Source organism: Mastigoproctus giganteus, chromosome 2, assembly GCF_048544385.1.
Source record: "Mastigoproctus giganteus isolate SK-2022 chromosome 2, ASM4854438v1, whole genome shotgun sequence".
NCBI lineage: Eukaryota > Metazoa > Arthropoda > Arachnida > Uropygi > Thelyphonidae > Mastigoproctus > Mastigoproctus giganteus.
In genome coordinates this window covers 164,521,904-164,547,580 of record NC_143576.1, presented here as the reverse complement: position 1 = coordinate 164,547,580, position 25,677 = coordinate 164,521,904, and the positions used below count along the sequence as shown (strand labels likewise).

The following is a 25,677-nucleotide window of genomic DNA, read 5'->3' as shown; positions in this document are numbered from 1 at the left end:
CCTAAAGCTACTAATGAAAGAGCTTTACCATAAGTATAAACATCTTATTAACTGCAAACCACCAGACTATTGGAATAACATAACCAACTTATACATATTAATCCCTTCACGAATTATCCCGAGATATCTTGTTTTTAGTTTTAAAAGTTATTTGAAACTACACGAAATATCTCTGGATACAATAATATCAGAAGCAAACAATAATATCTCAAAATTTACGATTGAAACATTTTCTTGGGATTTTCTTATGGCTGGCTTTCATTTTACTTATATTTACTTTTTGTGTAGCAATGTCAGAACAGTAGCTCGCATTCCTATGTACTGCCAGCAAGCAAAATGAAATTTGCCATCCTACATGCCGAATACCGATAAGCGTTAGCCAATTAGAAAACTATATCGAAAAATATTTCAGTGTCCTCTTGAACTGCTGCCCGTAAGCAATGCTTACCTCGACTATCCACTTGCAGCGTCCGTGTGTCAGAATGTAGTTAATTCACGATTATTGCTTGTGGCAGGAGGATAGTGCTTGTGTGTTCCACTTAATTTTTTAAATTTATTTATATAATGAGTAGTGAAGAGTTTTTTGTTCCTTTCTTTTAGCTCAAGCGCTAATTTATTTAAAAAAATCTGTATAATTTGCATATTTTTTTGGCATACACGAGATAACTCGGGATAGCCCAAATGGGTTAATTACTCCCATGAATTTTCTACTAAAAAAAAATTAACCCCTGAGGAAGTAGCAGAGAGACGGCCATGTGAAGGAATGTTACCTTCCTAATACCTCTTAGCTATTTTCCTAATTTTTCTTGACTTCATCTTCAACTTTACATTTATATATTTGTTAACTTTATTTAATGTTAACATAAAACTATAGGCAAATCAACAACTGCTAAAACAACAATGGCTAGCCAGTTAGTTCGGCCTTAATTACCAGTAACGCCACCCGAAAAATAATAAAAATTTTCACTACCACTCGCAAAACAAAAACCAATTGGGACTTTAACCTAATATATCAATGCATGTATAATGTTTTAACTATTTAATCCTACATTAAGCATTAATGCACATAACAGCAGCATTATCACAACTAAAAATTTAATAAAAATAAAACACAGGCTTAAAAGTAATATTCAATATATATATATATATATATATATATATATATTGCATTTAATTGGTAATTTTTTAAGTCTACTTTTGGTATTTGTATAGGGCGTTTAAACAATAATTATAGATATAGCACTGAAATGGTAAAGATAAAAAACTTGAAAAAATATATTTTGGCAGCTGCATCATAAATATTATTGGCATAGCTAAAACTATAATTATACGGATATTTGTTATTGGCTGTACTTTCACGAATTTCTTTGAGACACACAAATAATGAATGAATAGTTAATAAAAGAATAATTAACAAAAGAAAAAATGGTAAAGCAAACATCAGAGGCAACAAAATTGCATATCGTCTACATGATAATTGTTGTATAAAATTGAAATGAAACTAAAAAAATTTTCTATTTTTTATAAAATAGCATAAAAAAATTTTTTTTTTTAAATTTTCTTTCCTTAATTATTCCATTATTAACTATTGTACATTATTTAATTATATTTATATCACATGGCAGTAGTGGGATAATATGCTAATGATGCACCCATACTGGCCCCTATAGTTTAAAAACATGTCTATATAATCAGGTTCAACTTTCATTTTGTCAGTGGTGTGGTTTCTCTCTGTAGTGCTCATATCTGTTTTTCCCTGCTTAAGGGACCACCGTTATTCAAATTGGGTCTGGCCCAAAATCCCGACAGTATCTACTATATTGTAAAAATATATGAATATAATTCTATATATTTATTAGTTTTTTAGTAAGTAAAAATTTACCTTATTAGATAAATTTGGTAGAAAGAATATAAATAAAAAATAACTTTTAACGACAAACACCTCTCTTAATTTCAAGACCATGTTTTCTGTTACAGAAACAGTTTTAAAATACAATCAGCAAATAAAAAATGACTTAATTTTACTTTATTATATTTATTATACTTTATTATATTTATTTTATTATATTTAGTTGGTAATTTTTGAAAATCGAATTCTGGTATTTGTATAGGGCATTTGAGCAATTATAGACACAGCATTGAAATGCTAAATATAAAAAACTTGAAATAAGAATACTTTCAGAATATTAAAATTTAGATTAATGTATTTTGGCAGCTGCGTCATAAATATCATTAGCATAACTAAAACTATAATTATACAGGTATTTGTTACTGGCTTGTACTTTCACCAATTTCTTTGACAAGTACATTAGGAATGACCATGGGCACCAGCAGGATATTTTGAAAGGGGTAACAGGTAAAAATATCCCATTTTCTTCTTATTATTATAATAAGAAGAAGAAAATGGGATTTTTTGTTAAAAATTCTGCAGTGGGAGAGAAAAGCATATCTATTTACAACAAAAGTAAGTATTCAATGCCTACCATGTGCTCAATATTGGATTATGGATGGTACATTTAAAACTATGCCCGCCATTTTTTTTTTATCAATTATATACAATACATTCACTTGTCGGTAATGAAAACTATCGAATTCTTCTCTTAGTTTACGTCTTGATGACGAATAAGAGTGAAGTAAATTATAAACTTCTGTTTCTAGATATGATTAACTTTGCCGAAGAAAATGAAATTGAATTGAGATCACAGGCCATATTAACTGACCTGGAATTAGCTGCAATAAATACCTCCAAAGGTGAGTTTCCTAACATGTCTAATAAGGTCTGTTTTTTCCCACCTGGGACAATGTGTTTGGAGAAAAATTCAAGCAAGTAGACTGGCATCTCAGTACGGCGCCAATGAAGAATTTAGTCTGCTGCTTCGACATTTGTGTGCCTTGACATTTATTCCTTCTGGTGGTGAGATACCACAACCATTTAATTCTGAAGCCACATTTACTGAGGGAATCTAGTGATGTGATAGAATGGTTTGAAGATAATTATATACATGGAAGAATTAGACGGTATATTCGTAATGGTACGGTAATTTGCACTCCACCATTATGGTCAATATACGATTTCATTCAGTCAACTGGGAATTCCACACACCCAAAACAGTGCTGAGGCTTGGCATAGAAGATGGGAGTGTATAGATGGATGAGCACATATTGGCATATATAAGGTCATTGAAGAATTTCAGAAAGAACAGCAACAGGTCGATAACCAGGCTGAATGCATACATTGTGGCAAATCCTGTCCAAAATACAAGGCAACAGCCAAGAGAGAAACAAGAATAATGAGGGTTGTGAACAATCATGAAAATAGATCTGTGATGGATTCACAGTGTGCAATACCTTCGTGGTATTTATTGTGCACAATGTATTTTTATATTATTTTATTTTATGCACATATACAGGCAACCCCCGTATAACACAGTACTTCTACAACATGATTTTTCTCTAACACAATTGACAAATTGTGGCAATCCTCACACAACATAGTACTTCTACAAGGTTTCGCTCTAACACAGTTTGAGAATTGCAAGAAATCTCATATATTTTTGAGCTTTTGTGCTGGGAAAACTGTGCTATTATGGTAGATGTAAGTTTCCATTCCTTTTTGTGAATCCCTGCTTGACTTGCTAGTTATGGCCTTCGTGATATTTTTCCGAAACACATTTCTGGAAGTCACTACCATAAAACAATAAAAACAATTTGCAGTTTCTGGTATATTGGTGTTTTCTGTTAGTGTAATCAATTATAAACGGGTAGTAAACTCTAACTTCTTGCATTTGCTATAGTACCAATAGCTGGAATTCTGTGGGTTTTCACGTTATGCATTATGGTGAAATGTTTCCCCTTCCGTGAAATATTCAATCATATAAAAAAACAAATAAGTTTTCAGAAACTCATTACTACGTATTGTGTTTGTTGCAACTTGTGCATGCAGTGTTCTTTGTTATTAATTTTACTTATCATTTTTACTGTTTTTTTTTTTTTGGTTGTAAAATTTAAAAGTCAGTGAATAGAAATATCAATTAGTACAGTCATTCCTCATATAGCACGATAGTTGTGTTCCTAGAAACTCTAATGCAATGCAAAATCGTGCAATATAAACAACAGGCCCTATGGGAAAAAGTGTTAGGTGCAGACCACCCAAGGTTGAACACACATTTGTAACCAAAACATTATCAAACACAATAAATAATCGTAATAAAATACGTTAGTATTTTATTACGATTATTTATTGTGTTTGATAATGTTTTGTTTAGGCGTAATAAAATATGTTAGTATTTTATTACGCCTATTAGATAATAAAATATTGCTAATGCTTTTGCTTTATCGTAAGCAAACTTGTTTTTTGTTTGATTTTCTATCCAAAAAAAAAAAAAAAGGTGACAGCCGTTCCATCTCTTCTGTGTCTTAATCTAATGGACTTTAATTACACTTTGAGTTGTTCCTGCTATGAAAGTTTATTTTCTCTGCATTCTTTCTAATTCTCGGTGTTGCCTCATTTAGGCCTGTAGCATGTACAATATCACATGGTCTTTCATTTCGCTCAAAGTGTTTCACAATTTCATATTTTTTTCTCTACCGAAAGAGGCGGACTGGCCATAAGCCTTATCAGGGAAACCCCGGTGGGCTGGGGTCCGGTGTGATTTTGCCCATAAACGCTACTGTGAGGCCACTACAAATTTTCCTGGGTAAGAATTTTTGAGCCAGTCCACCTCTGTTTATCGATATTGCTTTTCTTTTTCTCTCTGAATCTGTAGTGTCTTCACCAGGATGCTTCCTTTTCACACCTTTTAAGTATTTTACTCATTTTTAGGGAATAAAGCACAATTACAAAATGAGAAGGTACGCTTGATTCACATAAACAAAGCTGTGCATGTGTAGCTTTTTTTTTTTTTTTGTAGTTGTTGGAGCATAGGCTTCTGTGGCCATAATGCATCTCCCAAGGTTTTTGCAGTACTTTGATCCAAGCCAGAGTCGGGAATCGAACCCACGACCTTTGGTTTGCCAGGTAGGCACTTTACCCACCCGGCTGCACGTGTAGCAGCTGAATAAACAACACCATAAAGGCAGAGACAACTCTATTAACACCTCACTAGCTCACATTTTACTAAAGCACATTTCTGGGGGTTACTACCATAAAACAATTTCCAGTTGTGTTCCTGCCAGTGGAATCTGTTATAAACTGGTAGTAAACTCAATCTAATTGCATTTGCGATAATACCAATAGCTGGAATTTTATGTTATTATGGTTAAATGTGTTTCCCCTTCACTGATATAAAAAAAAAAAAAAATACATTTTCAGAATCTTCTCTTCATTCCTATCGTGTTGCGTTCAGTTGGGGTGATTCCGCGTCCGACTGCCACTTCTTGTAAACACAAAGGCGAATTGTGCACAAGCGAATTCGGTTCATGTTATATACGGTAAAAAGTAAAGTGCAGCCATTATCAACCCACTGCAGGGTGGAAGCCTCCTCAACAATTCATGCTGAGGGAAATGGACCATAATCTGCCACGCTGGTCCAGTGCGGGTTGGCAGATCGACCGTATTCAGCAGTCAGGGGCTTGAACCCCGGTCTACTCAAAGAGCGTGTGCTACTGCACTCCCGCTCCTGCCCACTCGGCTACGGAGGCCGTCCTTATATACGGTATTGTTTCCCTATTTATAAATCGTGTATGATCGAGTTTGTGTGGTGTAAATACGTGTTATACGAGAACTGACTGTATGTACATATTGCAGTACGTATTAATTAAGCTAGTACATAAGCGTAAATTTATTTTATTTTGCTAACTGGAAAATATTTTTCCAATTTTCGCGTATCATGTAAAGCGGGGTCCACTGTATTTCGTTGGGAAATCCCTGGATTAGTTTTTGTGCTATTGAACTAGTGCTTTTGAGACCACAAAAAATAATTCTGACTTCGAAGAGTGCAGTTCATGACTTTTAAAGAGAACAGAATGTACACGAAATCTAGATGCTGCAAAAGATAGTGTTTAGCAGCGACGAAGAGGAAAAAAATGAAATGAACATACATTATCTGACATATAAGCATCACAGTTTGTAAGGTAAGACCTTTGTTCAGTTATTACTATTTAAGTTATTAGTACTATAAAAATTAAGTTTCCGATAGTTATTAAAAAAAGGTGTATTTTTGTTAGCTTTTGTAACATAATCCTCCCCCTTTGTACTGGTTCTTAATCCCATATAACACAGTTTCACATTACGTGAGATTTTGTAGGAACCAAACTACCATGTTATATGAAGGTTACCCGTATTTAAGTGTGTTGTTTATTCATTAATATGACATAAAATATTAACATTATCATATACTGTTTTCATAACTGCAATGTACAGGTTCCATGTGTTCAAATAAAATTAATGTTTTTAGTGGCCACTTTGATTACATGAAAAACTTTTTTTTTTTTTTTTTTTATTGCAAACAGTTTCTGAGATATGTATTTATAAAAAAAAATAAAAAAAAAAAAATAAAAAAACTTTTTTAAAATACAATGAATATGTCAGAATTTTGGGTGGCACCGATTCAAATCCTCTGCATTGGCTGTTCGATTTATTGATTGGATGTTTCGATCAGTTCTCCTTTGCAGCGATTTGTCTAACATTCGAAAAAAATAAAGTGATTCCCTGACTATTATTAGCCTTGTGGTCCTCCATTGAGATGGGGCATAAGGGTCAGTACATTTTTGCTTATTTTTATTGTAGTCAGCTTACATCTCTATTCATGATATTTCACGCAATTCGGACATGGTACACATCAAGGAGGGTGCCGTCAAATTTTTGTAATTGGCGTTTAAAATTTAATTGGTTATTTAAACTGATTATCATTCATTTAGATTTTCTAAATTATTTTGGAGCTTTGCTTCTACAATATCTTTAGTCTTGTTACCTCTCTTCCCCTCCCTACTGATCTGCCATACTACTGGCATAATTTTTATTTCTATTTTATTTTATTATTTTTTAGTTTCATTTCAGTTTTTATACACATATTCTAAAGTCTAACAAATTATAATGAATGTAATAAGAATAATAAAGATAAAAATAAAATTAGTAATGTGAACATCAGTGGCAGCAAATATGCATATTCCACCAAATGTTGCATAAAATAGACTTAATTAAAATGTATACCAGTATAATAAAATGTATACCAGTATAAATGTATAAGGGCAAACCAGAAGGGTGAAATAATAAACTAAACCAATAAAATACAAAAGAAAAAAGTATTCAAGTAAAAGGTAGAATAAATGCTCCTAAAATAATTTAGAGAAGCCTAAATGTAAGAAATAAATTTGATAGCCAATTAATTAAAATTTAATGGCTGGCACCAAGGTCTGAATTATGCGAAATATCACAGTTTAGAGATGTAAACTAACTTAATTACTGGACCAAATGAACTAAAAATAAAATAAAATAGATGACCATTATGCCCAATCTCAACAGAGGACCCAAGGCCAATAATAGTCAGGAAATCACTGCATTTCGGAGGTTAAACAAATCCATGCCAAGATGAAACAATCCAAAGATCGATCTGCTTATGCAATGGAAAAATAACAAGACAAAGCCAAGCACACCAAAACCACACCACTAACAAAACAACAGTTGAACTAAAATATAACAAAAGATTAGGATACAGAGGGTAGTACGAGCACAGTGTTAGCAATTCACCTCACTAATACAGTCAGTCCTCTTACAACACGTGTTTACACTACACAAATTCGATCATACACGATTTATAAATAGGGAATGATATCTTATATAACACAAACCGAATTCGCTTATGCATGATTCACCTTTGTGTTTACAAGAAATGGCAGTCGAACGCAACACGATAGGAATGAAGAGAAGATTCTGAAAATGTATTATGTTTTTTATATCAGTGAAGGGGAAACACATTTCACCATAATAACGTAAAAACCAACACAATTCCAGCTATCGGTATAATCGCAAATGCAATTAGATCGAGTTTACTACCAGTTTATAACAGATTCCACTAGCAGAAATGCAACTGGAAATTGTTTTTATAGTTTTATGGTAGTAACCCTTAGAAATGTGCTTTAGTTAAATGTGAGGTGTTAATAGTGTATCTCTGCCTTTATGATGTTGTTTATTCAGTTCCTACATGTGCGCAGCTTTGTTTATGTGTATCAAACGTAACTCCTCGTTTTGTAATTGTGCTTTATTCCCTAAAAATGAGTAAAATACTTAAAAGGTGTGAAAAGGAAGCATCCTGGTGAAGACACTGCAGATTCAGAGAGAAAAAGAAAAGCAATATCGATAAACAGAGGCAGACTGGGTCAAAAATTCTTACCCAGGAAAATTTATAGTGGCCTCATACTATGGTTTATGGCCAAAATCACACCAGCCTCCGGCCCACCGGGGTTTCCCCGGTAAGGCTTATGGCCAGTCCGCCTCTGTTGATAGAGAAAAAATATGAAATTGTGAAACGCTTTGAACAAAATGAAAGACCATGTTATATTGCACGTGCTATAGACCTAAATGAGGCAACGCCAAGAATTACAAAGAATGCAGAGAAAATAAAAACTTTCATAGCAGGAACAACTCAAAGTGTAATTAAAATCCATTAGATCAAGACAAAGAATTGGAAGAGATGGAACGGCTGTCATCTTTTGGATAGAAAAATCAAACAAAAAACAAGTTTGCTTACGATAGAAGCAAAAGCATTAGCAATATTTTGTTACGTAATAGTCGTAATAAAATACTTACGTATTTTATTACGATTATTTATTGTGTTTGGGTTACAAATGTGTGTTCAATCTTGGGTGGTCGGCACCTAACCCTATTTTTCCCATAGGGCCTGTTGTTTATATTGCACGAGGGTTTCTAGGAACACAACTATCGTGCTATACGAGGACTGACTGTACCATGTAAAATATATTCTGAAGTTTAACGAATTATAAATAAGAAAAATAAAGTTAAAAATAAAATATTAGTAATGCAAACATCAGTGGAAGCAAATATGCATATTCCATCAAATACTGGGTAAAATAAACTTAATTAAAATGTATGCCAGTTGCATGGCAAACCAGTAACAACGGAATAAACTAAACCAGTGAAGCAATACAAAAGGGAAAAAGGGGAGGAAGTAATCAAGAAGAGGATACTGTAAAAGAAACTCTCCTAATATAATTTAGAGAAGCCTAAATATGTGAAATAAATTTGATAGCCAATTAATTACAATGTAATTTTAATTAATTGGCTGTCACTTTGTAGATTTAATACAAATCTTGACAGACGATCCAATTATTGCCCCTGGCCACCTGGCTCCCTACTTCCCTAAGGAGGGTACTGACTTGTTAGAAATTAGTTTTGTGTAAACAAAAGCAGTTTATGGCAGCTACAGCGTCAAGTGCACTCTGAAAAACATCTTTCTGAAGGATGAGTTGTTAAATTAACAAAAGAATAAAAAGTTTTTCTAAGTTGTTTTACATGCACTCCCTTGCTCTCCACAGGAATAAGGTCAGTTGCAATTGTAACCCCAGTTCAAAGAGTCTTTTGCTATCATATACAGCAATCTATTTTTTGTGCCATTTTATCTGAGCTGATGTCTTTTTCGGAACTTGTCTTTAAATTAATCTAAAATTTGTTTATATCAAATCTTATCTAGCAGTTATGGAGAAAAAAACAAATGGACAGAATTAAGTGTGGAAATTAAACAAAATTATACAAGGAAGCTGGAAAGAAGCAAAACGGACATTGCAAAGGAATACATCCCTTTACCTACAATACTGAAATGTGTGACACTGCAGCAGCAATGAAAAACAGGAAACGAATTCGTGGTGCAAAACAAGAGGAGCTTGAAACAAAACTGAGTGGTACTAACAAATGCATGCATCTAATTTGCCAATATCAGGTCTAATTTTGCAATAAAAGGCAAATTATCTAGCTCAGCGACTTCAAATGCAGCAGTGACTGGCTCCAAAGATTTAAAGACAGGAATAACTTGGTTTTGCAAAATGCTTGCAGTGAGTCTGGATTAGTTGACAAAGAAAGGGCTACAGACTGGTTGTGTTCTGTACGGTCCATTCTTGATAAATATTTTTACATCTTGACGAGACAGGTTTATTTTATAATTTGCTGCCAAACAAAACATTTGCTGTTCGAGGAGTCTTGTCATAATGGAAAATTAAGTAAACAAAAACTCACTGTTCTGTTATGCTGCAATTCAGATGGCAGTACAAAACTATGCCCACTTGTGATTGGTAAGTTTTCCAAGCCAAGATGTTTTAAAGTAGTTAACCAACTTCCCTGCAATTATGAGGCCAATAGAAGTGCTTGGCTTACAGTCAAAATTTTTCAGTCTTGGCAAAATTGGACAGAAGAATGGCTTCAGAAAAGAGGAACATTTTGATTTTAGACTGTTGTACAGCACATTCTGCCGAGACACTTAAGTTTACAAATATACAGCTGTTGTTTTTACCCCCCCCAATACCACCAGTTTAATGCAACCACTGGATCAAGGCATTATTTATAATCTCAAAGGAGCATATAGAGCCCTCCTGATAAGGTACTTCTTGATCTGCAACATAGGAGGGAACAATTTGCAGCCAAACTGGAATGTCTTGGATGCTATCTGTAATCTTGTTATTGCTTGGGACAGTATTGCCTCAAGCATAATAATCAACTGCTTCAGAAAGAGTTGCTTTGAAGAGAATATCATCGAAAAACATGGCCCAGCAGACGAATGTGATAGCAACATTGAGGAATTTGAAGGAGCATATGGATTTTGTTGGCAAATTTGAAGAGTTTATGAAGGTGGATGATAAAGTTGCTACCACTGCAACACCAACACCAGAAATGCTGCACACCATACAAAACGATGTTTTTGTTACCAGCAAAAGTGTAGAAGCACACACAATGCCATCTAAAAAAACAGATGCCCAAAATGCACTGAACGTAACAGATAATGTGTTGGCCTATAGTAACGTTGATAAAGAAACAACTATTGCATTTGATAATGTCTGTGCTGTAGTTAAAAATGCATATAGGACAAAAACTGTGCAAACAACATTGGATTCTTTCTTTAAATTAGATTAATTTATTAAAAAGTTAATGGTTTATATGTCTCCTTTTATATTAAGATTGTAATTCTTTTTACTGTGATACTAAAATATTGTATATATCAAAATATATACTGTACAATATTTTCATTTCCGTTAGTATTGCTTTTCTCTTAGTTTATCTTATAAATAAAATAAAATCTTTAAAAAAATGTTATTCCTATTACTGTATGTTAGACAAGGCTTTTCTTTTTATTTTATTAATTTATTTTTGATATTATTATTTATTATTATTCTTAGATATACAGTATGTACAAAAAAAAGGTAAAATTTTGGCACTTTTGGGGGACCTAGTTACTACAAACCTCATTATTACAAAACGTGAAAATTTAATCCCTTGAACTTTGTATTAACGAGATTCCACTGTAATCGTAATAAGAGTAGGAGATCTGAGGATTTAACAAATACCACAACTTAGGATATAAAATGAGTACAGTCAGTTCTGCTATAATGCGCATTTTGGAAACGAAACTAATATATTAGGGAACAATGCAGGTATAACCTGATTTTGTCTGCGTGTAACATCAGGTGAATGCAAAACCCAGCACCAAGCTAAACATAGCGACCTGTGCAGCAATACATACAAGTTCACAAAGTTTAAAAAATGTCAGATGTGTATGAGAGCTATATTTCCCATTTACTGTAGTTGTACTGGTCGGAGATACACTGTTGTCATTCGCTGTATTCACAAGATAACATATGATATCGTAGGCCAACTCATGTTTTCAGGAGCTCACAGTTTTCAGTTCGAACAGAAATTTTTGCGAGGAATGATAGCATGAGTACAGGAGTATATTTCTGTAGGTCATTACCATAAAACAATAAAAACAATTTGCAATTCCCAGTTATTGATTGATTTGTTATTGATTGCTTATCTTTTTTTAATGTTTAAATTTTTTTAGAGTTTTACTTGCCACACTGAACATATATATATATATATATATTTTTTTTTTTGAGTGCTCTGACCCTATCCCTATTCTTCCCATAAGCTGTTGATTTTAATGCATGAAATACCATAACGCCGAGATTTTTAGGAACATATGTACTGCGTTATAGCAGAACTGACTGTAACTGCAATGCTTCCCAGACAAGATAGGAGGTTGAATATGGTGAGAGCCTTGTAAATCAATTCAGCTCTAGAGACTGTGCATGGGGGTAGAATTTCTCTTCAACAGAAGAGCCGCAAGATTATTTGATGATGCTATCCATAGAACAGGCCAGTAAAATAGAATGTCTTAAAATGAGAGCTCTCAACATCCCAGATACTGAGGAACTTGTGGAGTAGTCACTCTCACAGTAGCAAGGCTTTTGTGGATTGATTGGAAGACTATTTTATATACCAGAATGTTGGAGAGGCAACAAGAGAATGCAATACTCTTATTCTGCTTATCAGCAACAGATTCATGCATTAAGAACCTGCAGGTCAAAGCCCTGCTTATTGACAGCAATCAGTGTACCGATGTGGAATTTCCAAAAACTTGACTCTTAAAGGGCAAAGGGAAGGAAAGGTCTTATGCTTTCATAAAAATGACAAACTTCACAGCATAGACCTAAATGGATGTCAGATGGGTGGATGGATAAGAATCATGGTAGAGAAGAATGTGCAAGATGCACATAAATTATCAGAGATACAGAAGCCTACAGTAGATATAAAGTCATCTGCAACGAAGAACAAAGGAGGTTAGGCAAGTTAAGGTAGATAAGGAGTCTCTGGAAAGGAATGCAAAGATAAACTTCTTTACTTATTCAATCACTAGAAGGAAGAAGATGCATCACACTGGTGCATTAGGTATGAATGGGTTTAACTGTTGATGAACCTCATCATCATCAGCCATTTTCAATCCACTGCAAGGTGAAGACCTCTCCAGCAACTTTGAAGTTCCTTCTGTTTTGAGCACTGGCCATCCATTTACTACCGAAAAACTCATGAATTTCATCTATCCATCTCCACCTCTGTCTTCCAGGTTTTCTTCTAGCTCCTCTTGGGTACCATTCTGTTATTTTCTTAGTCCATCTGTCATCATGTCTTCGAGCTACGTGTCCTGCCCAAGACCATTTTAGTTCTTTAGTTTTGATAAGAATGTCTTTTACTTGAGTTTGCTGCCTAATCCATGTGTTTCTCTTCTTATCTAACAGTCTGATTCCCAATATAATTTGTTCCATCCTTCGCTGTGTAGTTCTCAGCTCCTCTTCCATTCTTTTGGTGAGTGCCCAAGTTTCACTTCCATAAGTCACGGTGGAGAGTATACACTGATTCATTATTTAATGTTTCAGACAAACTGGGATATTGCTCTTCAGTATGTGACTATATTTCCCAAATGCTATCCATCCAAAATTTATTCTTCTCTTGATTCCAGCCATTTATCATTATTACAGCTAATAACTTGTCTCAGATAAGTATATGACTCCACCTTTTCAATTACTGCTCCTTCAATCATTATTTCTCTTTCCGCGGCATACTTGTTCATCATTACTTTTGTTTTAGCCATATTCATCTTTAGTCCAAAATCCTTACTAACTGTGCATAACTGATTAAGATTTTCCTCTAATTCTTTGGGATCGTGGCTTATGACCACAATGTCATCTGCAAATCGTAAATGGTTTAGGTACTCTCTGTTCACATTGACTCCTTTCTGCGACCAGTCTAATCTTCTGAAAGCTTCCTCAAGGGCAGCAGTAAACAGCTTCGGAGATATTGTGTCTCCTTGTCGAACTCCTTTCTCGATTTTAAATTTCCTACTGTCTTTGTCTAGTCTAATAAAGGAGGTAGTACTCTCACATATTTTCTTCAAAATCATAATATATGGGGTGCCTATGCCTGGTCTTTCCAGTGCCCGAAACATTGCCTTATGCTGTATAGAGTCAAATGCCTTTTCATAATCCACAAATGCCAGGCATAATGGTGTTTTATGTTCATTTGCTTTCTCCATTAGCTGTGATATTACGTGAAGGTGATCCATAGTTAAGAATCCTGTCCTAAAGCCAGCTTGCTCTTTTGGTTGATTCCCATCAAGTATTCTTTCTAATCTGTTAGTAATGACCCTAGTGAACAACTTGTACATGTGGGATAACAAGCTAATTGGTCTATAATTTCCAATTTCTGATTTATCTCCTTTCTCATGCAGCAAAACTATGATTGCATTATTACACTGCTTAGGCGTCACACCTTTTCTAATGCACTTTGTGAAGAGCCTTGCCAGTTTTTGGGTTATGTCTCTTCCTCCCAATTTTAACAACTCTACCTTCCCCCGGGGCTTTCTGATTCTTCATTTTCTCAATGCATGTTCTACCTCATCAGGAAGAATACCGGGTATGTTGTATGTGTTGCTACTTTGCAATCCATCTTCATTATCATTCCCTCTTCAGTATTCATTATCTTCAGCATCATTCCCTCGCTCCTTGTCTAATTCTCTATAGTAGTCTTCTGCTATTTGAATTATGCCTTCTCTGCTGTTTATGAGTACACCATCGCTATTCTTCAGTTTCAGTATCATTGTCTTTCTGTATTACTGCTCATGGCTGCTGATTTAAATCCTTTGTTTTCCCTTAATGCTTGTTCTACTTTTCTTGTGTTAAATCTTCTTATGTCCTCTCTGAGTCTCTTTCTAATGGCTTTGCATAACTCAGTATACTCAATTTTCTCCCTGTCAGTGTTTTTCTTGCTCTTCATTTGTCGTCTTCGGTTCATCATTACAAGTGTTTCTTGACTAATTTTTTCTTCTTTGGATTTCTGTTTCCCTATAGGTTTCTTGGGCTTTATCACTTTCAGAAAGTTGTAATATTCCTTGTCGATATCTTTGTCCTGAGCAGTCTGCAGAAGCTCAAACTTGTTCTTAAGTTCCAGTACATACTGCTTTTTCTCCTCCTCTGTTATCTCAAAGACCTTTGTATTATTTACTCGAGTCAGTTTTTTCCTTTCCTTTCCTTTCCTACATCTATATCAAGTGTACATCTTACCATTCTGTGATCACTTCCAACATTTACCTTATTCGGGACGGTAACATCATTCACAATATATCTTCTGTTAGTGAGGATGAAGTCGATTTCATTAGTTGTTAATCCATTTGGACTCTTCCATGTCCACTTTCTGTTCACCCTTTTCTTGAAAAAAAGGGTTCATTACTGACAGTCCTTGAGATTCTGCAAATTCCAGAAGTCTTTCCCCTCTTTTATTTCTTTCACGAATTCCAAAATTTCCTATAGTTCCTCTTTCTGTGCTGTTTTGCCTTTTTCCAGCCTTAGCATTGAAGTCCCCCATAATAATAGTGTAGTGGGTTTTCTGCTCATCTAGAAGACTCTCAATCCCGGTGTACATTTCTTCAACCTCTTTATCATCATGGCTCGATGTTGGTGCATAAATCATTATAATCTTTAGCTTGTACCTCTTAGAAATCTTGAGTATTAGTCTTTACACCCTTGGTGATGTACTTTTGAATTCCAAAATGTCATTTTTAAAATCTTTATGGACCACAAACCCAACTCCACCTTCACTCTTTTCACTGTTTCCATTGGTGTACAGCAGATTTCCACTTGATAAGCTTAAGTGATTCATTTCTTCTTCTTGTTTCAGCCAAACCGATGATATTCCAATTCACATTTTCTAATTCCTTTTCCAGCTCTAATATCCTGTCTTCACCGATGAGTGATCGTACGTTATAACAGGCCAAGTTGAGTTTCCGTGCATGGCAGCCTGGTCGTATCCAGAGATTCTTAGCACCCTCTGCTTCCACTCTGATCCTCTCGCTGCCGTAAGAGGGAGAGTGAAAGCTGCTGGGGACTGAGGGCCATTTGTATTGTTGTGCTGTCATATGCTGGAGAGTTTGGTCTTTTCCTCTTCACGCTGACCAGGCGTCTTGAAGAGAACCACTCTACACATTCGTAGCCACCCAAGTGATGACGTAACAGGGCTTACCATCGAGAAGGTGTGCATGAGTGGATTTTAGGGAGGCAGGCCAACCGGACTTCTCCTAAATCTTCTGTATTAGAGAGATATTGGATCCATCAGTGTTTTAGGCTGAGTGTCTGATAACACACAGGATGCCTGTTCCCCTCTAAACTGAATAGGTATTTTAAATCTACATTCATGTGAGGATCTTTTTTTTTTTTTTTTTTTTTGTACATGGATGCCAAGTGTATCAAATTCTATCCTGGTGCCAAATGATTCTGTCATAACTAAGAGGAAAGCAGAAGGGAAATTATTGAAACTAAATATAAAAATGGTATCTGGGTGAGGGGTGGAATCTATCCAATTATATTAAAGGAGGTAGCAGAAGAGGTCAGCAAACCTTGAGCCATAATTATCAGAGCATTTTTGGATTCAGGGGGCAGTTCCTAGACTGAAGATATTCAAATGTATTCCCAATTCACAAAGGAAGGATCAAGCAGAGGCAGTAATTCCAAACCTGTTAGACTGAATTTTGTTCCAGGGAAAATAATTGTCATTGGTTAAAGAAGTAATGAGGAACCATCTAGACAGAAATGTAGTTATATTGCAATCACAACACGGATTTGTAAAAGGGCGACCTTGCCTACTCAATCTGATTGGACACTATGTCACAGTAACAAAGGAAGCAAAAAAAATGATTTTGACATCACATGCTTAGATTTCATAAAAGCTTTTGATACTGTTGCACATAAAACACCCATACAAATTGAAGCAGTGTGGCATTAAGGGTAGGTTACTGATATGGATAAAGGAATGGTTGAGTAGGAGAAGACAGTTATTACTAGAGTTCCCTAAGGGGATCATTACTGTTTTCAATATTTATTAATGATACTGATGAAGGCATCAGGCCAAATGTATAAGATTCCAGATGACATGAAGGTTGGCAGGGTGGTTAATGACAATAATCAGGATCTTCTACTGCAACAAGATCTAGATAATTTAGGCAGAGGGGCTGAGAAATGGCAACTGAAATTTAATATTTACAAATGCAAGGTACTTCATATGGGGAACAGGACTCCAAGATTATCATTAACTGTTTGGTACCACACTCAGTGTAGTAGAGAATGAAAAAACATCTGGGATAATTGTGCAGTCAGATATGAAGTTCTCTGAGCAACAAAGACAGGCTGCCAGGTCAGCCCATGGGAGGAGTGATTATCCCTTTGTATTAGGCAATGGTTATACAACATATTGAGTTCTGTATACAGGACCAGGAGTCTCATTTGCAGAATATCAATCTGTGATCAGGAAATGCAGTGAACAGCAACTAGATTAATGAGGGGTACAAAAGGATTCTCTTACCAGGAAACATATCAGTTCTGCAAATTGCAGCGTCTGGAGACCAGGCACTTGCAAAGAGATCTGACTGAAATGTTTAAGGCTCTCAATGGATTGAGTAAACTCAATGCTGATGGAATCCTTTCTTTTTTCCATACTATACAGATTAAAGGGCACAAATTCAAATTGAGGAAGGATGGCTGCAAGATCAATGTGTGCAAATTTTTCATCAGCGAGCAGGTAGCTGACTGTTGAATCAATTCAAGGAAAAACTAGACAAACTGTTATAGGGAATGGGCAGGTGGCATGGGAAGTGTTGGATTTTTTTTGCATCATCTGACACTACCAACACTAAAAGTAAAAAAAGCAATGTATTTTTAATGGTAGATGCATTTAGTTTATAAATGTGAATTAACTGAATTCCATAGTACCGAACCTCCATGTAGCAACACAGCTGACATTTTCAACTGTTGCAACACACCAATATTAAGAGCTTAGATATATGTTCTCACAGACTTCAGAATTTTTTGTTCTTCCACTGTTTGCTCCACTCCACTTCAACTTTTTTTTTTTTTTTTTTTTTTTTTTATAAACATAAATGGACTATACATGAATTCTAGCAAATATTTATTTATTTAAAACAGTCATAATTAAAAACATAAGATTTGTAGAAAATAATTCTGAAAATACCTTAGGTGGTTTGAAAGGGTAGTCTGTAGGGAAATGAATAGTTAGAAAAAACACTCCACCTTGGTAGGGACTGTCTGGCTGCAAGAAAAAATTTAATTCTTTTTTTAAGTACAATGAAAAACATGATTATCTTACATAATATTCACACAAGAGAAAAGTAACCAATGTCTTTCTAACAACAACAGGGGGAAAAAAAAAATTCCTGCTTGATATGTGTCATAAAATAAGTACCTTTTTTTTTTTTTTTTTTTAAATTCTCCCCACTCTTTTAAGATGAAAAAGTATAAGGTATAGTAGTGTAATGCAATACACCCTAACACTTATAGCAAATACCGAAGCATGGAAGACAGGTTAGTTGGATAATTGATAAAAAAATAAACTGGTTGGTAAACAGCAAATTTTGTGTATCAACAACCTATTAATCCCTATCATAATTTGATAGAGAAGTGGAATTTTTTATAATAAAAGTGCAATTTCATAGCTGTTATTGTTATTTTGGTTTTTAGGAGCATTAACAACTAAGGCCATATTGCTTCGGGGATATGTGGTGGTCATTCTCTGACCTTTCCGCATCCTCCGTATTTGGTGGTCACGAGCTCGAACCCCAGTCTAATCAAGAAGCGTGTGCTACGCACTGCTGCTCCTGCTCAGCTGGCTACGGAGGTGCCACAATTTCATAGCAAATCAATCATAAGGCAGTTAAAGGTGGGCAGCCCAGTAAACAAAGCAATTTTTTTTTTTTTTTTTTTTTAAACGAAAACCCCAAACATATCAGGGTTTTCATATTTTTTTTGTAGAAACTTATGACCTTCTTTGTCATATTTGTTCTGAAATTTTTGAATTTTATGGTAAAACTGGACTTACAGCAAGTTTTAAAATTTCTGAATTTTAATTTTGCCTAATCAACTGCTTTTTCTCAAATGTAGCATTGTTGTTGTTTCCTGTCCTTGGTTTAGTTTATAAACATCACCGGTTTACTTCTGAAATAAACATAAATCAATTTTATTTTAAGAACAATTGTGATGGTTGCTTTTCAACAGGCATGTTTATCTGGGTCAGACAACTAGTTGTACAAGTACAGTAATGCATCGCATTTCCTCTTGCAAGTAATGACAAAAGAATTATTTTTTTTTTAAATTCTGGGGTGGAAAGCAATTTCCTGAAACAGAAGTTTAAGGAGAAAAGAATGCACAATAATAAATTTGTCAGGAAATAAAAAGGGTGAAATAAATTAAATGAATGGGTTTTGATGCTTAACTTTGAAATTTCTGTTTATTATCAAATATCAGTAGCTTTCAACCACACTGTACAGCTGCTGCTATTACTTCTGCATATACCCCATTGTTTTGAGGGAGAGCATGAGGGAGTGTATTGAACCATTGAGGTTAATTATGATTGCATCTTTGGCCTCAGGGGAGATTCCTTTGGGTTAGAGAAGTGCCAATGTATTGCCAATATATAAAAAGTGGTTCTAAGAATGAAGTTGGTGCTACAAACTGGTTAGTCAGACTACAATGGTAGGAAAAATCTCAGAGGCAGTGATTAAAAGTGCAATCCAGATATATTTAGATAGATATGGCATTCTGAAGGACTCACAACATGGCTTTAAGGGTAAATCATGCTAAACTAACTTAGTAGGCTATTTTTACTCATTTACTCATCAGCTGGATTTAGAGAACAATTTCGATATAGTTTATTTGGATTTTAGCAAAGCATTTGACTCAAACCCTCAAGAGAGGTTGCTGTATAAGCTTGAACAGGTTGGGATTACTGGTAAGATTCTAAGAATGGATTGCTGGGTGGCTGCAGGACAGAAGGCTGTGATTAATGGATAATCTTTTCTGATTGGTGTAACATCACGAGTAGGGTCCCACAAGGATTGGTTCTTGGACCACTGTTGTTTCTCATTTTCATAAATGACATTGATGAAGGGATAGGTGTAATGTCAAAATTTGCAGAGTCCTTAATAATCAGAAGTGGCAGCTGTGTTTTAATGCTGCTAAATGCTGCTAAATACACTTGGAGAACAGCAACCCACAAATAAACTATACACTTGGTGGGTTGAATTAAAAACAGTGGAGAAGGAAAGAGAACTGGAAGTTACAATACTGGCAGATATGAAGTTTTCTGAACGGTGTAAACCGGCAGCCAGGAAAGTCCATGGTGTCCTATCAATGATTTATCGAACACTATCCTGTACAGATAGGGAGGTCATAATCCCACTGTATAAGGCAATTGTAAGACCATATTCAGAATACCGTGTTCAAGTATGGAGAATTCATTTGAAAAAAAATTACACTGAGCTTCTTGAAAGGGTCCAGAAACTGGTGACTCAATTGGTGGGATTGGCAGAAGGACCATATGAGGAAAGACTCCGATTATGTGGCTACAGAGCTTGGCAACCAGGCACCTCAGAGGTAACCTGATTGAGGTTTATAAGTCTCTGAGAGGGATTAGTAAAATGAATGAAGGTGAATTCTCACTGTTCTAAACAATTCTTGGCAGCAAAATGGGTTTCAATAAATTTCCCTCATAAGAGAAAAGAAAAAGGAATCCTGGCAGCAATTGATGGGAACCTCTGGAAACATTGACCCATGGGGAGTTGTCTACAGAATGGTGACCAACAAACTGCCAACAGGAGATGTGATAAAAACAACAGTTAAACCAGACAGAACCTCAGGCCTGTGTTGGGCAGAGTCTGTTGACAATATATTAGAAAGTATTATCCAAACTAAGAAAACAGAATATGAAAATGCCGACATAAAGCCTCTAACTGCAATAAGAGATTACAAAAAGCACTAATCAAAACTAAAAACAACAAATGCCCTCATTTTGACCTCTTAGAGGTTGAAAAAAGCATTAAAAAGCTTAGCATTAAAAAAATTGCTAAGATTACAATCTGACAAAACTAATTTCCCTGTATAATCATTGCATGACTGAAGGAAAATTCCCCACAATATGGAAAAAAGCTGTACTTAGGTTAATTCTCACGAATCCAGAAAAACTTCCCACAGACCCAAAATCTCAAATACCAATAGCTCTCCTCCTTGTATTGCGGAAAATATACGAAAGATTAATTTATAATAGAATATCAGTATATTACACTGAAGCAGGATACCATGCACAATCAAGTAGGTTTTAAGCAGGGCAACTCTACGGAGGATTCCATGCACCACCTACTGACAGACTACTGACATACAGAGGAAACGTACACGTTGGCAATTTCTATAGACTTTGCTGGGGCATTTGATTCACTCTGGTGGCATAGTGTCCTTAGGAGAATCTACCAGACAAATGTCCCACAAATGTATAATTTATGATATACTGAGAACTCAACTAATAGCAGAAAACCTCTATAAGGTAATAAAATAGTAATAACTACCTCAGTTCACACTACCTTCCAGGAATTGGCATGCCCTGTAAACAAAGGTTGCCCACAGGATTCAATTCTTGACCCTTTCTTCTGGAAAGTCATTCTAGATGAATTTCTGGCCTTCGAGCTGTGCCCAGTGGAAAGCCTAGCCTTTGCGGATGATTTGATTCTCCTTATAAAAGGAAACAAGAGTGGTTGTAGAGCAAAGATCAAATGCTGCCCTTGTGCACTACAGGAGTGGGTACACTCCTGCAGTGCATTTGTGCCCACTCCTTCAGCACATAACTGCAGGAGTGGGCACAAATGCACATGCTCAGGATATCACCTGAAAGAACTAAATCATACTTTTAAAAGAAACCTAAGGAGACCCCCCTCAAATTAAAATTAATGGAAAAACCGTAAAAATGGTATCGGAACTAAAATACCTAGGGGTTGTTTTTTTAACTCAAAATTAACTTTTTATCCCCATTTAGCATACTTGGCAAAAAAAGTGAAAAACTACACAGGCATGATTGCCAGGATCAGTCAGGCTGGTTGGCCAGGGGCTCAAAAGGCTGAGCCTGGCAATCATATACCAAGCAGTGTTCTTACCTGTCATCACCTATGGAGCTGGTGTGGTTTACCCGCACAGCCATTGTCAGAAACAAATTGGAGACAATTCAAAGAACAATACTTCTATCATCAGAGCATGTTGCACTGTGAACACAATGGCACTGCAGGTGCCCTCCCACTTTACTTGGAAATAGCCAAAAGAGGCTTGTAATACAAACTTAAGAAGGGCATAAGCACAGAATTTCTGAGGATCAAGACCTCTGGTTACCAAAAGGTTTCTACTACAGGTGGCAATGGTTAACCCAAAGTCACCAGAAGTGGTTCACCCCTGCACTTTTCACAACATTTATACTAATAGGTCACAGCTCCCTAAAGGCAAAATTAACCTCCTTAGGGATGACTATGACCCAAACTGAATGGTGAAAGTGAAGACTGGGCACACATTCTCTATGAATGTATAATTTAGGATATACTGAGAACCCAACTAATAGCAGAAATTAGTCCCCGACCCAGGGGACAAGAACACTTATTTATAATAGAAGATAATTATTGTGAAAAGCTTTCACAAGCTTCACACAAAAAGTATTTGAAATACATAGAAACATCCAGAAACGTGACTTACAGTCCCAACAACAAAACAACAATCCATAGACGAAAGTGCACATGTCTGTCACCACACCCAGATTACATTTTAAATTGACAGTAGCTGTATCAGCTCCCTGACAGATACCCAAATTTCACTAAATCAAATTGAATCAGCAGGTTTACCCTGTCCCTAGTGGAGGGCCTGGCCTTCGCACACCAAACAAACAAACATGTAGGAGATGAAGATATACTGGCAACCAGGTAGCAGCTTAGCTGAAAAAGCTTAGTAAGCTAGCAGCATCAGCCAAAAAAACCCCCTCCCATTTCACCCCTCCATTCGTTTAAAATGTATGTCCAGCTCAGCCTTAAATTTATTTAGGCTATCAACTTCCACAACAAAAGATGGAAGTCTTTGCCACCAATCCACTGGCTAAAGGCAAATTTCCGTACATCTATTCTACAACTGTCTTTCCTCAATTTGAATCTGTGTCCCCTCAGGTTCTTAATCTGAGCAAGAGGAAGAATCCCATTCAGCTTGCTCAAGCCATTCAAGGCCTTATACACCTCAATCATATCATCTCGCAGGTGCCTACTCTCCAGGTGTTGCAATTTGCAGAAATTAAGCCTTTCTTGGTAAGAGCACGCCTTTGTTCACCGTGCCAATCTTGTTGCCCTTTTTTGTACTCTTTCTAGCAACTCTACATCCGTCCTAAAATGAGGCCTCCGGATCTGTACACAATACTCTAGGTGTGGCCTGACCACTGCCTTGTATAATGGGATAATCACCTCCCTGTCCCTGCTAGCAAAATTCCTATACAGTGAAACTTCCCCTTAATGGACAGCCATGGGGAACGAAAATGTGTCTGTTAGAGAGAAGTGTCCGCTAACAAGAAGTCTGAGGGAGAGAAAAAAAAAACCGTTAAACGTTTAATGTAAAATTAAATTAAAATATATACAGATTTTGAACAATATTTTTGTAAATAACATACATACAATTGTGCTATGCATATTATGACTTTATCTTAAGAAAAATACACACAGTAATCACTTATTTTCTTCTGCACCTTCTTCCAGCTGATAATTTTGTTTTCAACATTTGTTTGGAGTGAAGAAACCATCGAAAGTCCTTCAGTATCTTCTTCAGCGGCGAAAAACATTTTTAAACGATTGATTTGTACGAGCGCTTCTTCTATTTTCATCGGTGGTTCGTCGTTAATATGTTCTTCGACAGAATGACCTCCTTCCATTTCTTCATCCTCATGGGGAACTTCTTGAAAAATATCGACGATAATGTTGTTGATATCTAGAGCACCATCTTCTGTAGTGAGGTTCAAGCCTATATATCTTTGTAGCCAGGGTCACTTGTAGCAGAAGTATCGTACATTATCAATAGATGTTGAAGTTCTTCTTGGTGCTCCACACTGCTGTTCACAACTTCAATTTTTGCGTTTGAGAAGCCAGACTTTACAAAACAGTTCACGACAGTTTGTTTTCTAATTGCATTTACTGAAGAGGAAATCCATTGAATCGCATCTAGGATGCTGATTTTCTTTGCAAGGTCACTTGCACATGTTACATCGCTCGTGTTTGCAATGAGATGCCTTAAAACATGTTTTCTGTAGTGAAGTTTAAAATTTTTTATTATCCCTTGATCCAAGGGCTGACACTCTGCAGATGTGTTTGGTGGCAGAAAAACGATCTGAATGTTGGACAATTCAATGTGCGGGTGAGATGCAGCATTATCCATGAAAAGAATAATTTTTCTGTTTTGACGAATCATGTTTTGGTTAAAGTGACTTATCCATTCGCTCATGATATCTCGTGTCATCCACGCTTTTTTATTAGACTTCCAGTCAACATTCAAAAGATTAAACTTTATGCCCTTGAAACGAGGATTTTGTGGTTTTCCTATAACAAGAGATTGTTCAAAGTCTCCCAGCATATTTGTACACAATAGTACAGTCGAGGGTTCCTTAGAAATTTTTCTGCCCTGGCACTTTTCGATTTTTAGACTCATTGTTTTTTCAGGAAGAGCTTTAAAAAACAACCCTGTTTCATCACAGTTGTAAATACCCTTAGCTTCAAAATCACGACATAAATCTTCCAATTTGATGGTCCACTCTGTTACAACCCCAGTACCAACAGATCCACTTTCACCACTTACGGTTTTCCAAGAAATTTTATGCCGAGTTTTGAACTTGTCTAGCCATCCCACAGAAGCTTTGAACTCATTTACTCCCGTAGATTTCGCAACCTCCAAAGCCTTTTCCCTAATAATAGGCCCATCAATGGGAATTTTTTTAGCAAGTTCGCGAGAAAACCACTCATACGTAACATTGTCAATTTGAAGTCCAACAGTTTACGGAAATGATTTTGAACCTGATCATTTCCGTGTTGCCAAAATTGTTTGAGCAGTTCATTTTTTTCCTTTAGGATGTCGCTTACCTGCGTCTTCCCGATTTTGAATTTTGCAGCGAGATTGCAAACGCTATTTTTTTGCTGATCATACGCATTAATGAGTTCGACTTTATCTTTTAAAGTTAAATGTTTACGAGAAGACATTGTGCACTTCAGATGACATTGAACAAAACTGAAAAGACGAAAGGCCGACCATATTCCCCCCCCCCTCCTGCACACACCGACTTCATCAGAAGTTTAACACGTGCCTTAATTCTTGAAAAAGGGTTTAGAACCGCAACGTAAACCTTGATAAAATTCAGAGAATCGGAAATAGAAAATAAACATACGAGTGAGGCAATACGTGGAAGAAAAGTTCCTAGAAAAAGGGCCGTAAGCTTGCCCGCTGTCCATTATGGGGAGATCAAATTAAGTGCTAATCTAAACGAAACAGTGCAGATTGCCTGTCCGCATCCGTTACAGAGAATGTCCGCATAACAGAAGCTGCAAACACGTTAAAACCAATAGAGGTGAGTTTGGGAATTTGAAAATGTCCGTTGTAGAGAGATGTCCATTAGAAGTTTCACTGTATATCATTGACAAGACTTCATGACCTGCCCTGCTCAGTGAACTTCATATTTAACTGCACAATTACTCCCAGATCTTTTTCACACAGTTGGTACTTTTCTCTTCAGTTATTGCTACTCATATGCAGTACTTTGTATTTGTCAATGTTAAACTTCAGTTGCCACTACTC

General features: G+C 35.9%; 1 protein-coding gene across 2 annotated transcripts in view; it reads right to left on the bottom strand.

Annotated features, from left to right (window-relative positions):
• Positions 1 to 25,677, bottom strand: part of LOC150089723 (ubiquitin-conjugating enzyme E2-17 kDa) — a 205,578-nt gene that overhangs the window by 67,228 nt on the left and 112,673 nt on the right. For both annotated transcript variants that reach the window (XM_090389618.1, XM_090389617.1), the window contains exon 4: positions 18,014 to 18,091. In XM_090389618.1, coding sequence (XP_090245744.1) covers positions 18,014 to 18,091 — 78 coding nt within the window. The remainder of the gene's footprint in view (positions 1 to 18,013; positions 18,092 to 25,677) is intronic.